Source organism: Enoplosus armatus, chromosome 5 (genome assembly GCF_043641665.1).
Source record: "Enoplosus armatus isolate fEnoArm2 chromosome 5, fEnoArm2.hap1, whole genome shotgun sequence".
In the NCBI taxonomy this organism is placed as follows: Eukaryota; Metazoa; Chordata; class Actinopteri; order Centrarchiformes; family Enoplosidae; genus Enoplosus; species Enoplosus armatus.
The window spans coordinates 27200212-27219072 of NC_092184.1; the positions used below are offsets into that span (position 1 = coordinate 27200212).

Genomic DNA, 18861 nt, shown 5'->3' on the forward strand with positions numbered 1-18861 from the left:
ATTCTGCAGGAGTAGCCTACTCGTGATACTAGTACATTGTGCTTACTGTGTAGCATTTGTACTTGGAGGATCTTTGTATTACTGCGCCGCCCCTCTGCTCGCAGACTTGACGTGATGACGCAGTGCTCTTCAGACACGTCATAAGTCAGAGTGAGTGCGCGAGGGACCGGACCGAGTCCCGACAGAGAAACGGGATCTCAGCTGATGGTGAACTTTCCTGCTGCAGGATGAGGTCAGTGAACCGGTTTATAACCAACCAATCAATCAATACTGGATCGATCATGTTCACACAGTGTTCGTGTCATGTTTCATAGACAGCTGCTCCGTTCAGAGCCCTGCAGGAGCTTTTGGTTCAGTCAGCAGTCGATCAAATCTATTGATGCTCCAGTTTCTCTGTGGATCGATACACGCGCGGAGTTATTGATTATAAACGATGAGGAATAAAAACGTTTGTTTTCATCGTTTTATTCATTTCCCGCCTCTGTGCGAGCGTGTGTCCAGTTGAATAACTAAAGCAGTAAGACTAACTGGAGTGAACACAGTGGCATTATTCTGTTTTTCTATTGTGAGAGACGAGAGAGGAACAGCAGGCCCGTAGATGATGTCAAACTTGTGTTTTGGTTTCAGGATGTTTGAAAATCTAACAGGTGTTTCAGAGAAAGAAAAACTGATTTGAAGTTGAAGCTCAGACTGATGAATCTTTCTGCTTCTTGTCAGCCTGTTTCTGTTCCCGCTCCTCCTCTCCGTCCTGGTCGACGCTCAGCTGCCGTCTCGCTCTCAGACGTACGGCAGCCTGCAGTCGCCAAACTTCCCGGAGCCGTATCCCCGAGAGACGCAGCTGCGCTGGAACGTCAGCGTTCCGGACGGCTTCCTCGTCAAACTCTACTTCAGCCACTTCGACCTGGAGCCGTCCTACCTGTGCGAGTACGACTACGTCAAGGTGAGACAGCACGGCATCATGGGTAGTTTCTCCTTCATCTGCTGAAAGACTGAACATGTCCTGCCACACACACACACACACACACACACACACACACACACACACACACACACACACACACACACGGCTGTGTGTGACCTGCTGTTCATTGACTCTCAGTGTAAACGGATGTCAGATAAGTCTGCAGGCTGCAGTCTCTCAGTCCCTAATGACTGTGAAGTTTGATTTATGGAGGACCACAAGTGTCACGGAAATAGTAGTAAAGCAGTTCATTAATTAAGAAACTATAACAGCAGCAAATAACAACAATATCAGAGAGTAATGCCAGACGTTCAGTTAGCTAATGTCACCTCTTGTTGTGTACAGTGCACAGAACCTCGGGTCATTAATGCCGGTGCGATGAAACGCGTCAGACGTGTGTGAGACTGATGTTTAGTGTTGAAATAGGCTAAACATTTAATATATGTTGATTTGAACACATTTAAAAGTTATTATTTAACTTTATTAGTTTAACTGAAGCAGTGGAGGACGAAGGCTACAGCCTCATGTCAGGAGGATGTTCAGAGAGTCCGACACATTAAATGGAAGCTGCCGCCGAACCCCAGAGTCCTCAGCTGGATTCTGAACTCAAACCAGGGGTCCTGACCTCAGGTCCAAACACATGGGGTGTCACAGTTGCATCAGTATGTGGTTTATCTCTGTGTCAACAAAATGAAAGGCAATACAATTTCAGTTAAAAAGTACATTTGACTCTGGAGCTGTTTGTTCATGATGAACTCTGATGTTGGACGTGTTGTTGCGTTGGCAGGTGGAGGCGGAGGGGGAGGTGCTGGCCTTGTTCTGTGGCAGGGAGGAGACGGACACGGAGGCGGTGCCGGCTCAGCAGCTCATCACCTCCCCCAGAAACTCCCTCAGCGTCTTCTTCTCCTCCGACTTCTCCAATGAGGAGAGATACTCTGGATTCATGGCTCACTACAGCGCTGTGGGTGAGGACCGGAGGACAAGCTGCAGTTCCTCCAACATCCACTAGAGGCTGCTGAAGAAAAAACCCATTTATTCAAAACAAATATTTGGACAGTTTACAATAAGAGTAACATGAGCACTAACACAGCATGAAGACTGATGTGTATGGATTATATACACAGTGTATCCTCTGCATGTATTTGTGAGTGTGCTGATGAAGGCTACAGCCGCCATGTTGAAATGAATCACCAGTGATGGAACACAGTCTTGTCTTCATCTCTTTGTCTTCTTCCTCTGTCCATCTCTCCAGATGTTGACGAGTGCAGTGACCGCAGTGATGAAGACCTGCTCTGTGATCATTTCTGTCACAACTACATTGGAGGATACTACTGCTCCTGTCGCTATGGTTACCTGCTGCACTCTGACAACCGCACCTGCAGAGGTGAGGCTGCTGATGGTTCATGACCTCAAAGTGTCCGCTGGTGTTAGTTTGTCCTCAGTGAGATGTGAAGAGTTCATCCTCTGGGGAGCAGACTGAAGGATGGCAGCTCTCTGCTGGTCTGAAGCTGCTGACTGTGTGCACAGCATGTGATTCAACATTTTCATACAGACTGACCAACATTACAAACAACCATCCTAGTTGGAATAGTTCTACAGTAATACGTCTCCTTGACCGAAACTTCGGATTCTTGGATTTAAAGGCAATTAAAGATAAAAAAAATCCTCATATTTGTTGAACATTGGATCTTATTTTATGTGCGATGGATGAAGACTAAAGTAATGAGAATAGCTTTGTTTATACATCACATTTCATGACAATGTGCTTTACATGAAGGTTAAGAAGAAAAGAAAGTAATAATGATAACAATACTAATAGTAAAACTGATGATAGGCATTCACAACACGAGGACACACATATAGATTCTTCACTTACTAAGGATGTATTTCACATGACTGAAAGGCACCACGAACCAGATCCAGAAACCAGCAATTCAATTCAATTCAATGTTATTTATATTGCGCCAAATCTCAACAGAAGTCATCTCATGACTCTTTACAAATAGAGCAGGTGTAGACCGACTCTTTGTAATGTTGTTACAGAGACCAACAGGTCCCAACTCAACATGAGAACCAGATGACTCGAGAGGTCTGACTGGATCAGACCTACAGAGCAGTCAGACCTTTATAGAGGGATCAGAACCTTGAATTCTGTCTTGGTGCAGACAGGAAGGTGTCATGTGCTCTGCAGCTTCACAGTTTACAGGTTATAAATGCATAGGTCGTTGTGATGTCACAACTATACAGTCACCGCCCTCAGCCACGGCCCCTGCAGGTCATCGGCTCCAATCACAGCCGCTCATCCACCCGCTCAGTCTGCCTAAGTTATTGGAGCGCTCTGCTCAGGACTACTCTTCAAGTGTTTGGAGGTTGTTCAGTTTGTCTCAAACGGCTTGTTTCAGAGAGACGGTGAACTTAGGGGCTGCATGAGTGGCCGGGAGAAGATGAAGAAGGACTTTTTGAATTGTGAATCATGCAAAGCTGCTCTAGTGGAGTCCTAGAATAAAAATATAGAGCTGAAATGAGCAGAATATGGGACTCAATCCCTCTGGAACTCCATATGATGAGGCCTGTGTGGAGTGTGACGCATATATTAGTGTATTATATTGTGTATTGTATTAAGTGGATGTAGTATATAAGTGGATTACGTTGTATGATGTTAAAGTGGATGTGAGTTGACCTCAGACAGTTTTAATCCTGCAGCCTCTCTGACTTCACTGAAACTCTCAGATGTGTGTTGGAGTTTTTCCAACATAAGGAGCTTAAACCTGTTTCTATGTGAACTGTGTTTCACAGCAGATTTGAATTCCAGCAGCCTGATCCTGATTACAGTCTGCTGCCAACAAGTCACAGTCTCAAACAAACACTGAACACCTTTGTAACATGTTTCAACTCCAGGAAAAAACACTTCAGGGTTCATGCAGGTTCAGTTTTTACACACTAATATCTTGTAAACCTATAAAGTACACATTTTGAAATAATCAAGAAAAATGTCTTTCAAACTTCATACTTGGAAACAGTAATTTAGAAAACGATAATAACTCAAGGTCCGCTTACTGGTTTATCTGGAGCTTCCAACAGTCTTCATCAGTTTGCTCTGTGTTAACTTTGATTGTTTCACTGTTGAAACAATTAAAAGAAAACATAATGAAACAGCTTTGAGCTCCTTCTCTAAACTCTTAAATAACATTTACACCCTCCTGCTTCTTAGAAAATATATTAAACCTTTTTATTTATTTATAAAATGTAATTATTATTACTTATTAATAGTTTTTATTCATTTTGTTTCATTCTGTTTGACTGTAAAGAACTAAATATCTGAATGTTTGTGGTGCCCCCCCTCAGGACAAACTTCAGACTCAAAGAGAAACAATGGTCATGGATAAATCATAGTACTGCATCTATAAAAAGTGACACATTGCATTGTGGGATTTTTAGCAGGTAATAGTGAACATGGACTGATTAACACTAAATATAGAGTGCAGTTTGTTCATATAGTGGCTGTAATGAACACTGGGGCCTGTAGGGGGTGCTGACAGGACTGCAGCGCCTGTTGAAGGTTTTATCTTTTTATCTGTGTGGGGGGGTCTGTGGATGTGTGTGTGTGTCTGTGTGTGTGTGTGGGTGTGGGGGGTGTCTGTGGGGGGGTGTCTGTGTGTGTGTGTGTGGAGGGGGTGTCTGTGTGTGTGTGTGTGTGGGAGAGTGTCGTGTGTGTTTGTGGGGGATGTCTGTGTGTGTGTGTGGGGGTGTCTGTGTGTGTGTGTGTGTGTGTGTGTGTGTGTGTGGGGGGTGTCTGTGTGTGTGTGTGTGGAGGGGGTGTCTGTGTGTTTGTGTGTGTGGGAGAGTGTCGTGTGTGTTTGTGGGGGATGTCTGTGTGTGTGTGGGGGGGTGTCTGTGTGTGTGTGTGTGTGTGTGTGTGGGGGGTGTCTGTGGGGGGGTGTCTGTGTGTGTGTGTGTGGGTGTCTGTGTGTGTGTGTGTGTGTGGGGGGTGTCTGTGGGGGGGTGTCTGTGTGTGTGTGTGTGGAGGGGGTGTCTGTGTGTGTGTGTGGGGGGGGGTCTATGTGTGTGTGGGTGTGTTCAGTATCTGCACTCTAACCTCTGACTGACTGATAGTAGCTGCTGGTTGGTGGTAAATATTTACACGTTCTGCATGTTTTTGTATGGAGGAGACTCACACACACACACACACACACACACACACACACCGACACCGACATGTTTACAGTCTCTTTAAAACAGCAGGAACATGAATCTCTCTCAGCACTGACTGATCAGTGATCGGCTGCAGCTTCAGGTTATAGATTTTAAGGCACATCATATTTCAACAGGCTGTCGATATATAAGGTTTTCTGGGACTGGCAGCATGTGTTGCCTCTTTGACATAAACTACTAAAACTCTGAAACAATACATTTTATGTAGATTTCCCAATTTATACATCCTTTCTACGTCATATACACTTCCTGCAACAACAACAACAACAACAACAACAACACATTTACTCCACATACAGCCGTGGCCAATAGTTTTGAGGATGACACAAATATTAATTTTCACAAAGTCTGCTGCCTCAGTTTTTATGATGGCAATTTGCATATACTCCAGAATGTTATGAAGAGTGATCAGATGAATTGCAATGAATTGCAAAGTCCCTCTTTGCCATGAAAATGAACTTAATCCCACAAAAAACATTTCCACTGCATTTCAGCCCCGCCACAAAAGGACCAGCTGACATCATGTTAGTGATTCTCTCGTTAACACAGGTGAGAGTGTTGACGAGGACAAGGCTGGAGATCACTCTGTCATGCTGATTGAGTTAGAATAACAGACTGGAAGCTTTAAAAGGAGGGTGGTGCTTGAAATCATTGTTCTTCCTCTGTTGACCATGGTTACCTGCGAGGAAACACGTGCAGTCATCATTGCTTTGCACAAAAAGGGCTTCACAGGCTATATATAGGATATTGCTGCTCGTAAGATTGCACCTAAATCAACCATTTATCGGATAATCAAGAACTTCAAGGAGAGAGGTTCAATTGTTGTGAAGAAGGCTTCAGGGCGCCCAAGAAAGTCCAGCAAGCGCCAGGACCGTCTCCTAAAGTTGATTCAGCTGCTGGATCGGGGCACCACCTGTGCAGAGCTTGCTCAGGAATGGCAGCAGGCAGGTGTGAGTGCATCTGCACGCGCAGTGAGGCGAAGACTTTTGGAGGATGGCCTGGTGTCAAGAAGGGCAGCAAAGAAGCCACTTCTCTCTAGGAAAAACATCAGGGACAGACTGATATTCTGCAAAAGGTCCAGGGATTGGACTGCTGAGGACTGGGGTAAAGTCATTTTCTCTGATGAAACCCCTTTCTAATTGTTTGGGGCATCCGGAAAAAAAGCTTGTCCGGAGAAGAAAAGGTGAGCGCTACCATCAGTCCTGTGTCAGTCCAACAGTAAAGCATCCTGAGACCATTCATGAGTGGGGTTGCTTCTCAGCCAAGGGAGTGGCCTCACTCACAATTTTGCCTAAGAACACAGCCATGAATAAAGAACGGTACCAAAACATCCTCCGAAAGCAACTTCTCCCAACCATCCAAGAACAGTTTGGTGACGATCGATGCCTTTTCCAGCATGATGGAGCACCTCGCCATAAGGCAAAAGTGATAACTAAGTGGCTCGGGGAACAAAACATCGAAATTTTGGGTCCATGGCCAGGAAACTCCCCAGACCTTAATCCCATTGAGAACTTGTGGTCAATCCTCAAGAGGCGGGTGGACAAACAAAAACCCACGAATTCTGACAAACTCCAAGCATTGATTATGCAAGAATGGGCTGCCATCAGTCAGGATGTGGCCCAGAAGTTGATTGACAGCATTCCAGGGTGAATTGCAGAGGCCTTGAAAAAGAAGGGTGAACACTGCAAATGTTGACTCTTTGCATAAACTCAATGCAATTGTCAATAAAAGCCTTTGACCCTTATGAAATGCTTGTAATTATATACCATAGTAACATCTGACAAAAAGATCTAAAAACACTGAAGCAGCAAACTTTGTGAAAACCAATACTTGAATACAGTTTATATCTATTGAGCACATCCATCTTTTATCCTTCACCAATACAATCAGGGCCTTTAGATTCTGACCACTGATATATATAAATAGTCATCAGTCCTGATATTATCAGACAAAAGTTTATTCATCATCATATATAAGGCTCAGCTCAGATATTTGTGTGCCTGTTTCTCTCATTATTGGATTCGATCAGCTTCTGTCAGAGAGTACAGAAACCCACTCACTGTGTTAATCACACCCTCGACCTGGTTCTGACATATGGACTTGAAATTGAACATCTAATTGTCTTTCCACAGAATCCTTTGTTATCGGACCATTATTTAATAACTTTTGAATTCCTATTACTGGACTACATGCCATTAGGCAAAAAAGTCTACACCAGATATCTATCTGATAGTGCTGTAGCTAAATTTAAGGAAGTGATTCCATCGGCATTTAATTCAATGCCATGTCTCTGTACAGCTGAGGACTCCTATGCTAACCTTAGTCCGTCTCAATTGACAGTGCTGCAGGCTCAATGCGACTGACACTTGACTCTATTGCCTCTCTAAGAAAGAAGATAATAAAACAAAGAAAGTCAGCTCCATGGTATAACTCCCAAACCTGTAAATTAAAGCAAACAGTGCAGAAACTTAAAAGGAAATGGCGCTCCACCAAACTGGAAGAATCACGTTTAATTTGGCAAGATAGTCTTAGAACTTATAGGAAGGCCCTCTGTAAAGCCAGAGCAGCTTATTATTCATCATTAATAGAGGAGAACAAGAACTTATAGTTCCGGCTGGCTCAGGCCTGCCTGGACCAGCCCCTAGTTATGCTGCTATAGGCCTAGACTGTTGGGGGACTTCCCATGATACACTGAGCTCCTCTCTCCTCCTCCCCCTCTCCATCTGGGTAGTTAGTTGTTTCCTTCCTCATCACTCGTCTCTCCTTCTGTTGCTTTCTGCAGGTCTTTCTGCCCCCGGAGCTGCAAAGTCTGGATCTATGACTGCAGCCACCTGCTGCCCCAATGTTCCTGCTCAACACTCTATATTATATAATATATAACATAGAGGGGGGTCCAAAAGTCTGAGACCACACTGAAAATCTCAAATATTTTCACGTAAATCTGGAAACAATCACAAAGTTTGAGGATTCAGAAACATTTGAAAACAAGAAGTTATGACATGTAAAATGAAGAAGAAATATTTTCACTCTGCACTATTTTTAGGTTGGCTATCAAATTTAATCAAATTTGTGGCATCGACCAACTGAACTCCTTCGTCCAAAAGGTCAGATGTCTTTGAGTTGTGTCCTTCCATCGAAGCATGCGTTCAGATGACACACAGGTGGATCTGATCTCCTCATCGGAGGCTCGGTCAATGAACTCAGCTTGCAGCCGGTGTTCACCTGTTCTAAATATGGCTGCGCCTCAAGTTTCCAGCAGGTCATTGCTCACTAAGCAGCATTGTGATAGTGGGAAACATGGCATCAGGACTAAGTGAAAGTGTCAGAAGTCAAACTGTTATTCTGAGCAAAGAGGGGCTTTCTCAGAGTCAAATCATAGCCAGACTAAAGGTTTCTAAGGGGGCAGTGCATGGAACTCTAAAACGCTTTGCAGAAACGGGATCAGTTGTATCCAAAGCTCGATCAGGAAGACCAACAGTGACCACACCATCAGAAGATCAATACAACAAGCTTAGTTCCCCGAGAGATAGAAAAGCACCTTCATCACAGATACACAATCTGCTAAATAAAGAACGCCACACTCCAATCAGCAAAAGTCCTGTCAAAAGAAGGCTGTCCTGTAGTGGTCTCAGAGGACCAGTAGCAGTTTCTAAACCACTTCTCAGAAGGGGAAACAAGGCCAAACTCTTGGGGCGGGCTAAGAAACAGCGGCATTTTACTGTGGATGAAGAAAAGTCCTATTTACTGATGAATCCACGTTAGAGATTTCTGGCAGTAACAGAAGGGTGTATGTAAGGAGACGAGCAGGAGAGAGAATGATACTGCAGTGGATCAAACCAACAGGGAAACATGGTGGTGGAAATATTCAAGTCTGGGGGGTTTGCCTATTCTGGAGTTGGACCCCTGCAGCGAATCGACAACACCCTGACCGAGGAGAAGCACCACTCCATTCTTCAGAGAAATGCTGTACCCTCTGGTCTGCATCTTTGTGGAGAGGGATTCATACTGCAGCAGGATAAGGACCCCAAACACACCTTAAAGCTTTGCAAGAACTACTTGAAGTCCAAAGAAGACCAAGGAGTCCTGACTGTCATGGACGTTCCTCCACAGTCACCTGACCTCAACCCCATTGAACTATTTATGGGGGCACTTGAAGACTCAGAAAGCCAAGCCTTCTGTGACATCACAAGAAGCCCTCTGGAACATTGTCAGATCATGCTGGGATAACATGGGTCATCAGGTTTGGCACAAACTTGTGGAGTCCATGCCAGCTGGAGTGCATGCTGTCATTAAAGCAAAAGGGGACATACCAAAGACTAAGATTCTCTGAAATCCCTGACCATCTTTCAAAGATTCAACTTTTCTCTCAAATTGTTAAGCTGATCTTATCATTTGTAATGAAAACAAATAGTATTACATTCCAAACAAATGCAAAATAGAAGTAGCTTGACTAGTGGTCTCAAACTTTTGGACCCCACTGTACATGTATATGAAACATTTTTCAATATGATCGGATCTCTTCCCATTATTGTCTTGTGAATTAGATTCATGTGGTTCAAAGTAAAAAATATTTCAATTCATAATTTGCCACGATTTTTAGTCTTCATGTTAAGATTTGTGTTTTCATCAGCTGCAGCAAATCTACTTTTTTTTCTTCAGTTCTCACCATCTGCTGTTGGGCAGGTATTGTCAAATCAGCTTTCAGAGCCCGTTTACTGGAAACATACAGTGCATCCGGAAAGTATTCACGGCGCTTCACTTTTTCCACATTTTGTTATGTTACACCCTTATTCCAAAATGGATTAAATAAATTTTTTTCCTCAAAATTCTACACACAACACCCCATAATGACAATGTGAAAAAAGGTTTTTTGAAATTTTTGCAAATTTATTAAAAATAAAAAACTAAGAAATCACATGTACATAAGTATTCACAGCCTTTGCCATGAAGCTCAAAATTGAGCTCAGGTGCATCCTGTTTCCACTGATCATCCTTGAGATGTTTCTGCAGCTTAATTGGAGTCCACCTGTGGTAAATTCAGTTGATTGGACATGATTTGGAAAGGCACACACCTGTCTATATAAGGTCCCACAGTTGACAGTGCATGTCAGAGCACAAACCAAGCATGAAGTCAAAGGAATTGTCTGTAGACCTCCGAGACAGGATTGTCTCAAGGCACAAATCTGGGGAAGGTTACAGAAAAAATTTTGCTGCTTTGAAGGTCCCAATGAGCACAGTGGCCTCCATCATCCGTAAGTGGAAGAAGTTCGGAACCACCAGGACTCTTCCTAGAGCTGGCCGGCCATCTAAACTGAGTAATCGGGGGAGAAGGGCCTTAGTCAGGGAGGTGACCAAGAACCCGATGGTCACTCTGTCAGAGCTCCAGAGTTCCTCTGTGGAGAGAGGAGAACCTTCCAGAAGGACAACCATCTCTGCAGCAATCCACCAATCAGGCCTGTATGGTAGAGTGGCCAGACGGAAGCCACTCCTTAGTAAAAGGCACATAGCAGCCCGCCTGGAGTTTGCCAAAAGGCACCTGAAGGACTCTCAGACCATGAGAAACAAAATTCTCTAGTCTGATGAGACAAAGATTGAACTCTTTGGTGTGAATGCCAGGCGTCACGTTTGGAGGAAACCAGGCACCGCTCATCACCAGGCCAATACCATCCCTACAGTGAAGCATGGTGGTGGCAGCATCATGCTGTGGGGATGTTTTTCAGCGGCAGGAACTGGGAGACTAGTCAGGATAGAGGGAAAGATGAATGCAGCAAAGTACAGAGACATCCTGGATGAAAACCTGCTCCAGAGCGCTCTTGACCTCAGACTGGGGCGACGGTTTATCTTTCAGCAGGACAACGACCCTAAGCACACAGCCAAGATATCAAAGGATTGGCTTCAGGACAACTCTGTGAATGTCCTTGAGTGGCCCAGCCAGAGCCCAGACTTGAATCCGATTGAACATCTCTGGAGAGATCTGAAAATGGCTGTGCACCGACGCTTCCCATCCAACCTGATGGAGCTTGAGAGGTGCTGCAAAGAGGAATGGGTGAAACTGCCCAAAGATAGGTGTGCCAAGCTTGTGGCATCATATTCAAAAAGACTTGAGGCTGTAATTGCTGCCAAAGGTGCATCAACAAAGTATTGAGCAAAGGCTGTGAATACTTATGTACATGTGATTTCTCAGGTTTTTTATTTTTAATAAATTTGCAAAAATCTCAAAACTTTTTTCACGTTGTCATTATGGGGTGTTGTGTGTAGAATTTTGAGGAAAAAAATGAATTTAATCCATTTTGGTATAAGGCTGCAACATAACAAAATGTGGAAAAAGTGAAGCGCTGTGAATACTTTCCGGATGCACTGTATATACAATCAGTGAGAACCTGAGGGACTCAACATTCTCAGACCAAAATCACTAAACACCACAAAGTCACCTGATTTAATGTTAACAGATCCTGTAACATCTTTACTGTGTGTGTGTGTGTGTGTTCAGTGGAGTGCAGTGACGGTGTGTTCAGGGAACGCTCCGGTGTTCTGAGCAGTGTTGATTTTCCGTCTCCGTACCCAAAGAGCTCTGAGTGTTTGTATCGGATCGAAGTGGAGTCAGGCTTCAGGCTCCACCTCCAGTTTGACCCCCGCTTTGACGTGGAAGACCACCCCGACATCAGCTGCCCCTACGACCACATTAAGGTCAGCACAACAAACACACACCTGTACAGACACACCTGAACTGTTTGTCATTAATCAGCTGTCTGTGTGTCAGATTCAAGCGGGCAGCAGTGAGTTCGGCCCGTTCTGTGGAGATCGACCTCCAGGAGAGATTCAAACCGACAGCAACACTGCCACCGTCGTCTTCCATAGCGACAACTCAGGAGAAAACCTCGGCTGGAGGATCACATACACAACTACAGGTAGATGATACACACACACATACACACACTGCACCCAGTGCTACATGTTAATACACACACACACAGACTGCACCCAGTGCTACAGGTTAATACACACACACAGATACACACACACACACACATTGCACCCAGTGCTACAGGTTAATACACACACACAGACACACAGACACAGACACACACACACACACACACACACTGCACCCAGTGCTACATATTTATACACACACGCGCACACACACACACACTGCATCCAGTGCTACATGTTAATACACACACACACACTGCACCCAGTGCTACATGTTAATACACACACACACACTGCACCCAGTGCTACATGTTAATACACACACACACATTGCACCCAGTGCTACAGGTTAATACACACACACAGACACACAGACACAGACACACACACACACACACACACACTGCACCCAGTGCTACATATTAATACACAGACACACGCGCACACACACACACACAAACACTGCATCCAGTGCTACATGTTAATACACACACACACACTGCACCCAGTGCTACATGTTAATACACACACACACACACACACTGCACCCAGTGCTACAGGTTAATACACACACACACACACACACACTGCACCCAGTGCTACAGGTTAATACACAGACACACGCGCACACACACACACACACACACACTGCATCCAGTGCTACATGTTAATACACACACACACACACACTGCACCCAGTGCTACATGTTAATACACACACACACACACACACACACACACTGCACCCAGTGCTACAGGTTAATACACACACACACACACACACACACTGCACCCAGTGCTACAGGTTAATACACACACACACACACACACACTGCACCCAGTGCTACAGGTTAATACACACACACACACACACACACACACACACACACACACACAGTGTGTAGTTCACATGTAGCACTCAGCAGAAGTTTAAAAAAAAACAAACATTTTATTTTGTCCTGACAGGAAGTCAGTGTCTGGTACCTGAAACGCCGCCTAATGCACTGCTGAACCCTATCCAACCAGAATACTCCTTCAAAGACCACATCCTGTTCAGCTGTGAACCTGGATACAGACTGCTGAAGGTAAAACCACTTCCTGCTCAGAGACTAGTGATGCTCCCCTTCTGACAAACTGTACTGGTTAAACAAAATCTCCAAATAAAAGAAGAGGAAATAAAAACTAATTAGAATCATAAAGATGTTAAATAAACGCAGAAACATAAACAGCACCAACAGGTGGTGCAGGGGTCACTGCAGCACAGGTGAACTACCTGCCATTCTTCCACCAACACTCAAACTCACCTGCTTCAACAGCATGTACTTTAACTACATGAAGCTAATAGTACTTGTGTACTTGTAATGGAGTATTTTTACATGAATGTATTGGTACTTTTACTTGAGTAAAGGATGTGAGTACTTCTTCCACTACTCTGTCCTCAGTAGGACACACATGTCACCCTCTAGTGGCTCAAACCCTCCCTGAAGGACAGCAGGGTTCAGAAGCTGGTTGAGACTCAGTTTTTCGTTTGGTGTTTGTGACAGAGAGGTCACAGTCTGATATCCCGTCCTTTCCCTCTCTTGTTTTGTGTGTTTGTGTCTCTGTGGTTCAGGACGGAGAGTATCTGGATCATTATCAGATGGACTGTCAGTCTGATGGATCGTGGGGCAGCAGTCCTCCTCACTGTCAAAGTAAGACCTGAGTCTCTGACACATGAATCCAAAACGTCCTCATGGGAAACATTAAAATCTCTTTTTCAACTAAAATGATGGCCATGAAGGCAGCATAAACATACTTTTTACAAATTGAGTTTCCTTTAAATGGCTGAATGAACGAAGCGATCAAACGGCTGTAATTTATCAGATGTAATAGACGTATGTGACGCTCTGCTGATTTACAGTCGACCAGAGGACCGTAGTCTTGTCACTGAACGTTAACATCCACAGAAATGAAGTCAAAGTCTTATTCAGTTAAAACGCGTCACTACAGTCAGACATGCTGCAGCATCGCCGTGCTGTCGTCATGACAACAGACAGATCTGTCAGTGTTTCTTCAGACGTGAGCAACAGTCTATAAACTGTTTAAGAGGCGCAGAAACACGGATCACAGACCAGAGATAAATTGTCCTTCCTGCTTTCTTTCTCTCTTTCTCTGTAGAAACAGATTCGAGGAGGAGGAGGCGGTCTCTGTCCAGCATCTTAACCAATCACAGTCTAGATTAGAGAATGATTCTTATTGGTCGATAGAGATCCTGTAGGAACAGTTGATTAGTTTGTCAGTAGTGTGCTCTAAAGTCAATTATTTTCTAATAAAACTAATTAAAAACTGAATCCGCAGTCATGTGTTTCTGTGAAATAATCTGTTAATATTCACAATATTACTAATAGGAATCATCCTGTTCTGACCGAGAGTTATGATATATAGCAGTTTGACTCCACCAGCAACAGCAACAATCACAGACGGAGCAGCTGTAGCTGATAAACATGTCCGTAATAATGTGAACACAGGTGCCTCTGCTGCCTGAACATGTTCAGAGGTACGACTTTAATATTAATTAACTTTAATAAGTTCACATTAACATCTGGATCTGTTTGAACACATTCATCAGAAATCATCAACGTTCATTTCATAACACCTGCTCCAAACATCATCGTGTCGTCTGGATGTTAAACTTTGTTAACGCTCATGTATCATTACATGTGATTCTAATATCTTCTAATATGTGAAATATCATAATTTACATGTACAAACACACATGTAGGGATTGTGAGACGGTTTAATGTAATGTAAAATGACACCAGAACATATTTAGAAAGATTAAAAACAAACCTCTAAAGCCTCGTGTCAGTCTGGATATGATGTCATGTCGTTATCAAAGTAACATTTACAGTACAAATACTGTGAACGGTAGAAAATATATAAATATATCTACAGTCAGAATCTGATCAGAATAAAAACTTTATTTATCTTTGTTTTTACTGAGTAGTGACGTCACTGTGATGCAGTGTTCAGTATAATTATTCTTTCTATCATCTGTCTGATCCAGATCAGAGACTGGTCCAGCTGAGACCAGCTGAGTCCAGTTTAGTTCAGTCCGTCTCGCTCTGTTCTGACAGCTGATTGGTTTCCTGTTCTCCTCTCTGTCACAGCAGTGGATTGTGGGAGTCCGAAGGTGGTCGCCATGGCTGACATGGTGTTTGGTAGTCATGACAACAGCACGCTGTTTGGATCGACAGTTCAGTATGTCTGCAGAGAGGACGCCTTCCAACTGAACACCAGCAGTGAGAGTTTTAGTACTGTTAGTACTGTAGTACTGGTTTGAAATGTTGTCGGATACATGAATTATACTTTGGAAGTATTAGTATTTTAGTTACTAATCTTAAATTACTTTAAGTATCATCTTCCAGTATAAAAACTTTGTGTGATGAAAGTTATGGAACGCATCACACAAACTTTTTAATTTAGACGTATTTTGACTTCCTTTTCATACAGAAACATCACGTCTTCAGCGGCCATGTCATGGAACTGCAGACTTGTTGGATCCAGTTTTTTCAGAAACAGATTCTGTCTGAACTGAATCAAAGTCCTGAAACAGCAAAATTAAATATATATATACATGTATAAATACCCCAAATATATTTGACTGGCTCTTAACTCAGAGGGTCCTCACAAGCATGTAAGTCCAAACCTGATGTGTGTTTATGAGTTGCAGGTTCATACAGGTGTGGGCCAAGTGGAGACTGGATCAGTCCAGAATCAGGAACAAGACCACCGAGCTGTCAGCCAGGTAACATGTGAACAAACTCCAAAGTATCAAGTCAGATTCTCTGTTACGTTTAGTACATTAACATGTGCATCAAGTACTACATCAAGTACTACATCAAGGACTACATGCAGTGCATCAAGTAGTGTACCAGTTGTTAAGTACCTGTCTCGTCTCTGTTTTTGTGTCTCCTTGTCTCCCTGTCTCCCTGCCTCCTTGTCTCTGTGTCTGTGTCTCATTGTCTCCCTGTGTCCTTGTCTCCCTGTCTCTGTGTGGCCTTGTCTCTGTGTCTCCTTGTCTCTGTCTACTTGTCTCTGTGTCCTTGTCTCCCTGTCTCCATGTCTCCCTGTGTCCTTGTCTCCGTGTCTCCTTGTCTCCCTGTCTCCTTGTCTGTGTGTCCTTGTCTCCTTGCTCTGTGTCTCCTTGTCTATGTGTCTCTGTCTCCTTGTCTCCTTGTCTATGTGTCTCTGTGTCCTTGTCTCCGTGTCTGTGTCTCCTTGTCTCTTTGTGTCCTTGTCTCCCTGTCTCTGTGTCTCAGTGTCTCTGTGTGTCCTTGTCTCTGTGTCTCATTGTCTCTGTGTCTCCTTGTTTCCGTCCAGCCTGCGGCCGGCCATCTCGCTCTCTACCCCCTCAGGTGAAGCGGATTGTGGGCGGTCGCAGTGCCGAGCCCGGCCTGTTCCCCTGGCAGGTTCTGCTAAGTGTGGAGGATCTGTCCAGGGTCCCAGAGGACCGCTGGTTCGGCTCCGGGGCCCTGCTGTCCGAGTCCTGGGTCCTCACGGCCGCCCATGTCCTGAGGTCCCAGAGGAGGGACACCAGCGTTGTCCCTGTGGCCCCTGAACATGTCAAGGTCTGAGGAGGAAACTTCCCGGTTCAGAACTTTTCAGTTGTTTCCGTTTACATCCAGTCCTGGTGGAGCTCTCAGTCCCCGCGACCTTCTGTGTAGTGGCTGAAATGTCTCTAGGGGAAGGCCATGGGGTCATTCATATCTCGGGGTTCATCCTCTGGAGAGCTGCACTGAGATCAAGATATTTACAACATTCTGGTCATTAAATTTTGATGCTATGTGTATTAATATTAGATTCATTTGAAGGTCCTGCATCTGTATGCTTCCCTGCAGTAGGCCCACCTCCTTTGACCGATGACTAGCTATAGTCATACAGTATGTGGTCATGTGGTCTCTTGGTACCTGTCTGTCACATGATGTGGTATGTTGCTGTGGATGGACAGCTGGACAATCTGCCGCTAATAAACTTTGGTTTATGCTTCTGAATAATAAATCATATCTAATGAATATAATCTACTAAATAATAACAATAATCAGTAACACAGTCCTGCGTTACTGTGTTAACGCAGGACTGTGTGGAATCATAACAGTGTTGAACACAGTAAGATGAATGTGTAAACTTGTTTTTAATAAATATTTGAACCTGTTCAGATGTAAGAACTCGCCATGGAAACACTAAACACCAGAATCTACTCATTCCGTGGTGATTCTGGTCCCATAAGCCAACCCTACCTCTACAAGTGACTTTTACGTTGACATGGTGAAACCTGCAGGTCTCCAGATGTTACACAACAGACCAGTAAAACCAGTACGTGTCTTTCAGGTCTTCCTCGGTCTCCATGACACTGGAGACAAACGTTTGGCCACCAACCGTTCGGTGGAGGAAATCTTCCTCCATCCAGACTTCCAACCCAACAACTACAACAATGACGTGGCGCTGCTGAAGCTGAAGGACCGGGTGGAGTTTAATGAGCTCATCCGTCCTGTCTGTCTGCCACCACCACACAACAAGGTGGGACAAATACTACTGGTACTACAGAAAATACTCAGGTTCTCAGGTCACACATGATAAATACTGCAGGACATGTTGAGTTTTTGTTTCTCAATAAAGAGATCTTAAAAAAATGAAAACATTTTTGGAAACAAGGACATAACAGAATGAGGACATTAAAGGAAAAGGTGGACACGCTTAGAAAATTAGTGAGGACAGTAAAGATGTCCTCTTGTTGACACATTTACCATAGATGGTACATAATATTTTCTTGAACTGACCTTTGACCTGTCTCTTTTTCAGAATGACCCCCCCAGTCCTCTCCCTAACTCTCTGGGTATAGTTGCTGGTTGGGGAATCTCCAACATCAACACCTCCTCTTCCTCCTCCTCCAGCAACCCCCCCACGCTGACCTCTGACCCCACAGCAGCCGCTGACCTTGGGATGACCTCTGACCTCCTGCAGTACGTGAAGCTGCCGGTGGTTTCTCAGGATGAGTGTCAGGCAAGCTACGCCTCGCGCTCAGTCAGCTACAACATCACCGACAACATGTTCTGCGCTGGCTTCTTCGAGGGGGGGAGGGACACCTGCCTGGGGGACAGCGGGGGGGCGTTTGTGATGGAGGATGGGGGAAGCCAGAAATGGGTGGTGTTTGGGTTGGTGTCCTGGGGCGGGCCAGAGGAATGCGGGAGTCAGAGGGTGTATGGAGTCTACACCCGAGTGGCTAAATATGTGGAGTGGATACAGAAGCAGCTTCATGCTGCCCCCTGGTGGTGAGACATCACACAGCAGAGACTGAGGCAGGAAGAACAAGTGATCACATGACCTCTCATCCTGCTGCGCTCTGTAGCTCATTCAGTCTTTTTCAGGTCTTTTTGACTTTCTTTGACCATTTTCTTTGTATTAAAGAAAGTTCAAGCCAGCTGAGTTAGTTGAATCTGTGCACACAGATTCTTAAACTGAACCAACAGAAACATGCGATCAGTTCAGGGTCAACTTCAAATCTGTGATCCAGGTTATATTATTATTCAAGTAGAGCTACAGATCTAAACGACTGCAGCCTAAATATTTGCATAAAATTATGTTATAATAATATGCGTATTATGTGGGAAAATGATAAAAAATATTACAAAAATACATCTTGGCTCAGACTCAGTATCAACTCAGTTTCTGTTGTTTTGATTTTACACCATACAAATACTATAATAATTAGTTTA

The 18861-nt window shown here is 44.2% G+C and overlaps 1 protein-coding gene across 1 annotated transcript; it reads left to right on the forward strand.

Annotated features, from left to right (window-relative positions):
* The first annotated feature begins 227 nt into the window (after positions 1–227).
* masp1 (MBL associated serine protease 1) lies at positions 228–18421 on the forward strand. Its single transcript, XM_070905205.1, has 13 exons — positions 228–232; positions 718–940; positions 1749–1926; positions 2214–2345; positions 11664–11860; positions 11934–12081; positions 13073–13191; positions 13719–13797; positions 15256–15393; positions 15819–15893; positions 16469–16716; positions 17477–17665; positions 17948–18421. Exons 1-13 carry the CDS (start codon positions 228–230, stop codon positions 18419–18421), a joined length of 2205 nt encoding a protein of 734 aa, XP_070761306.1.
* The last annotated feature ends 440 nt before the right edge of the window (positions 18422–18861 follow it).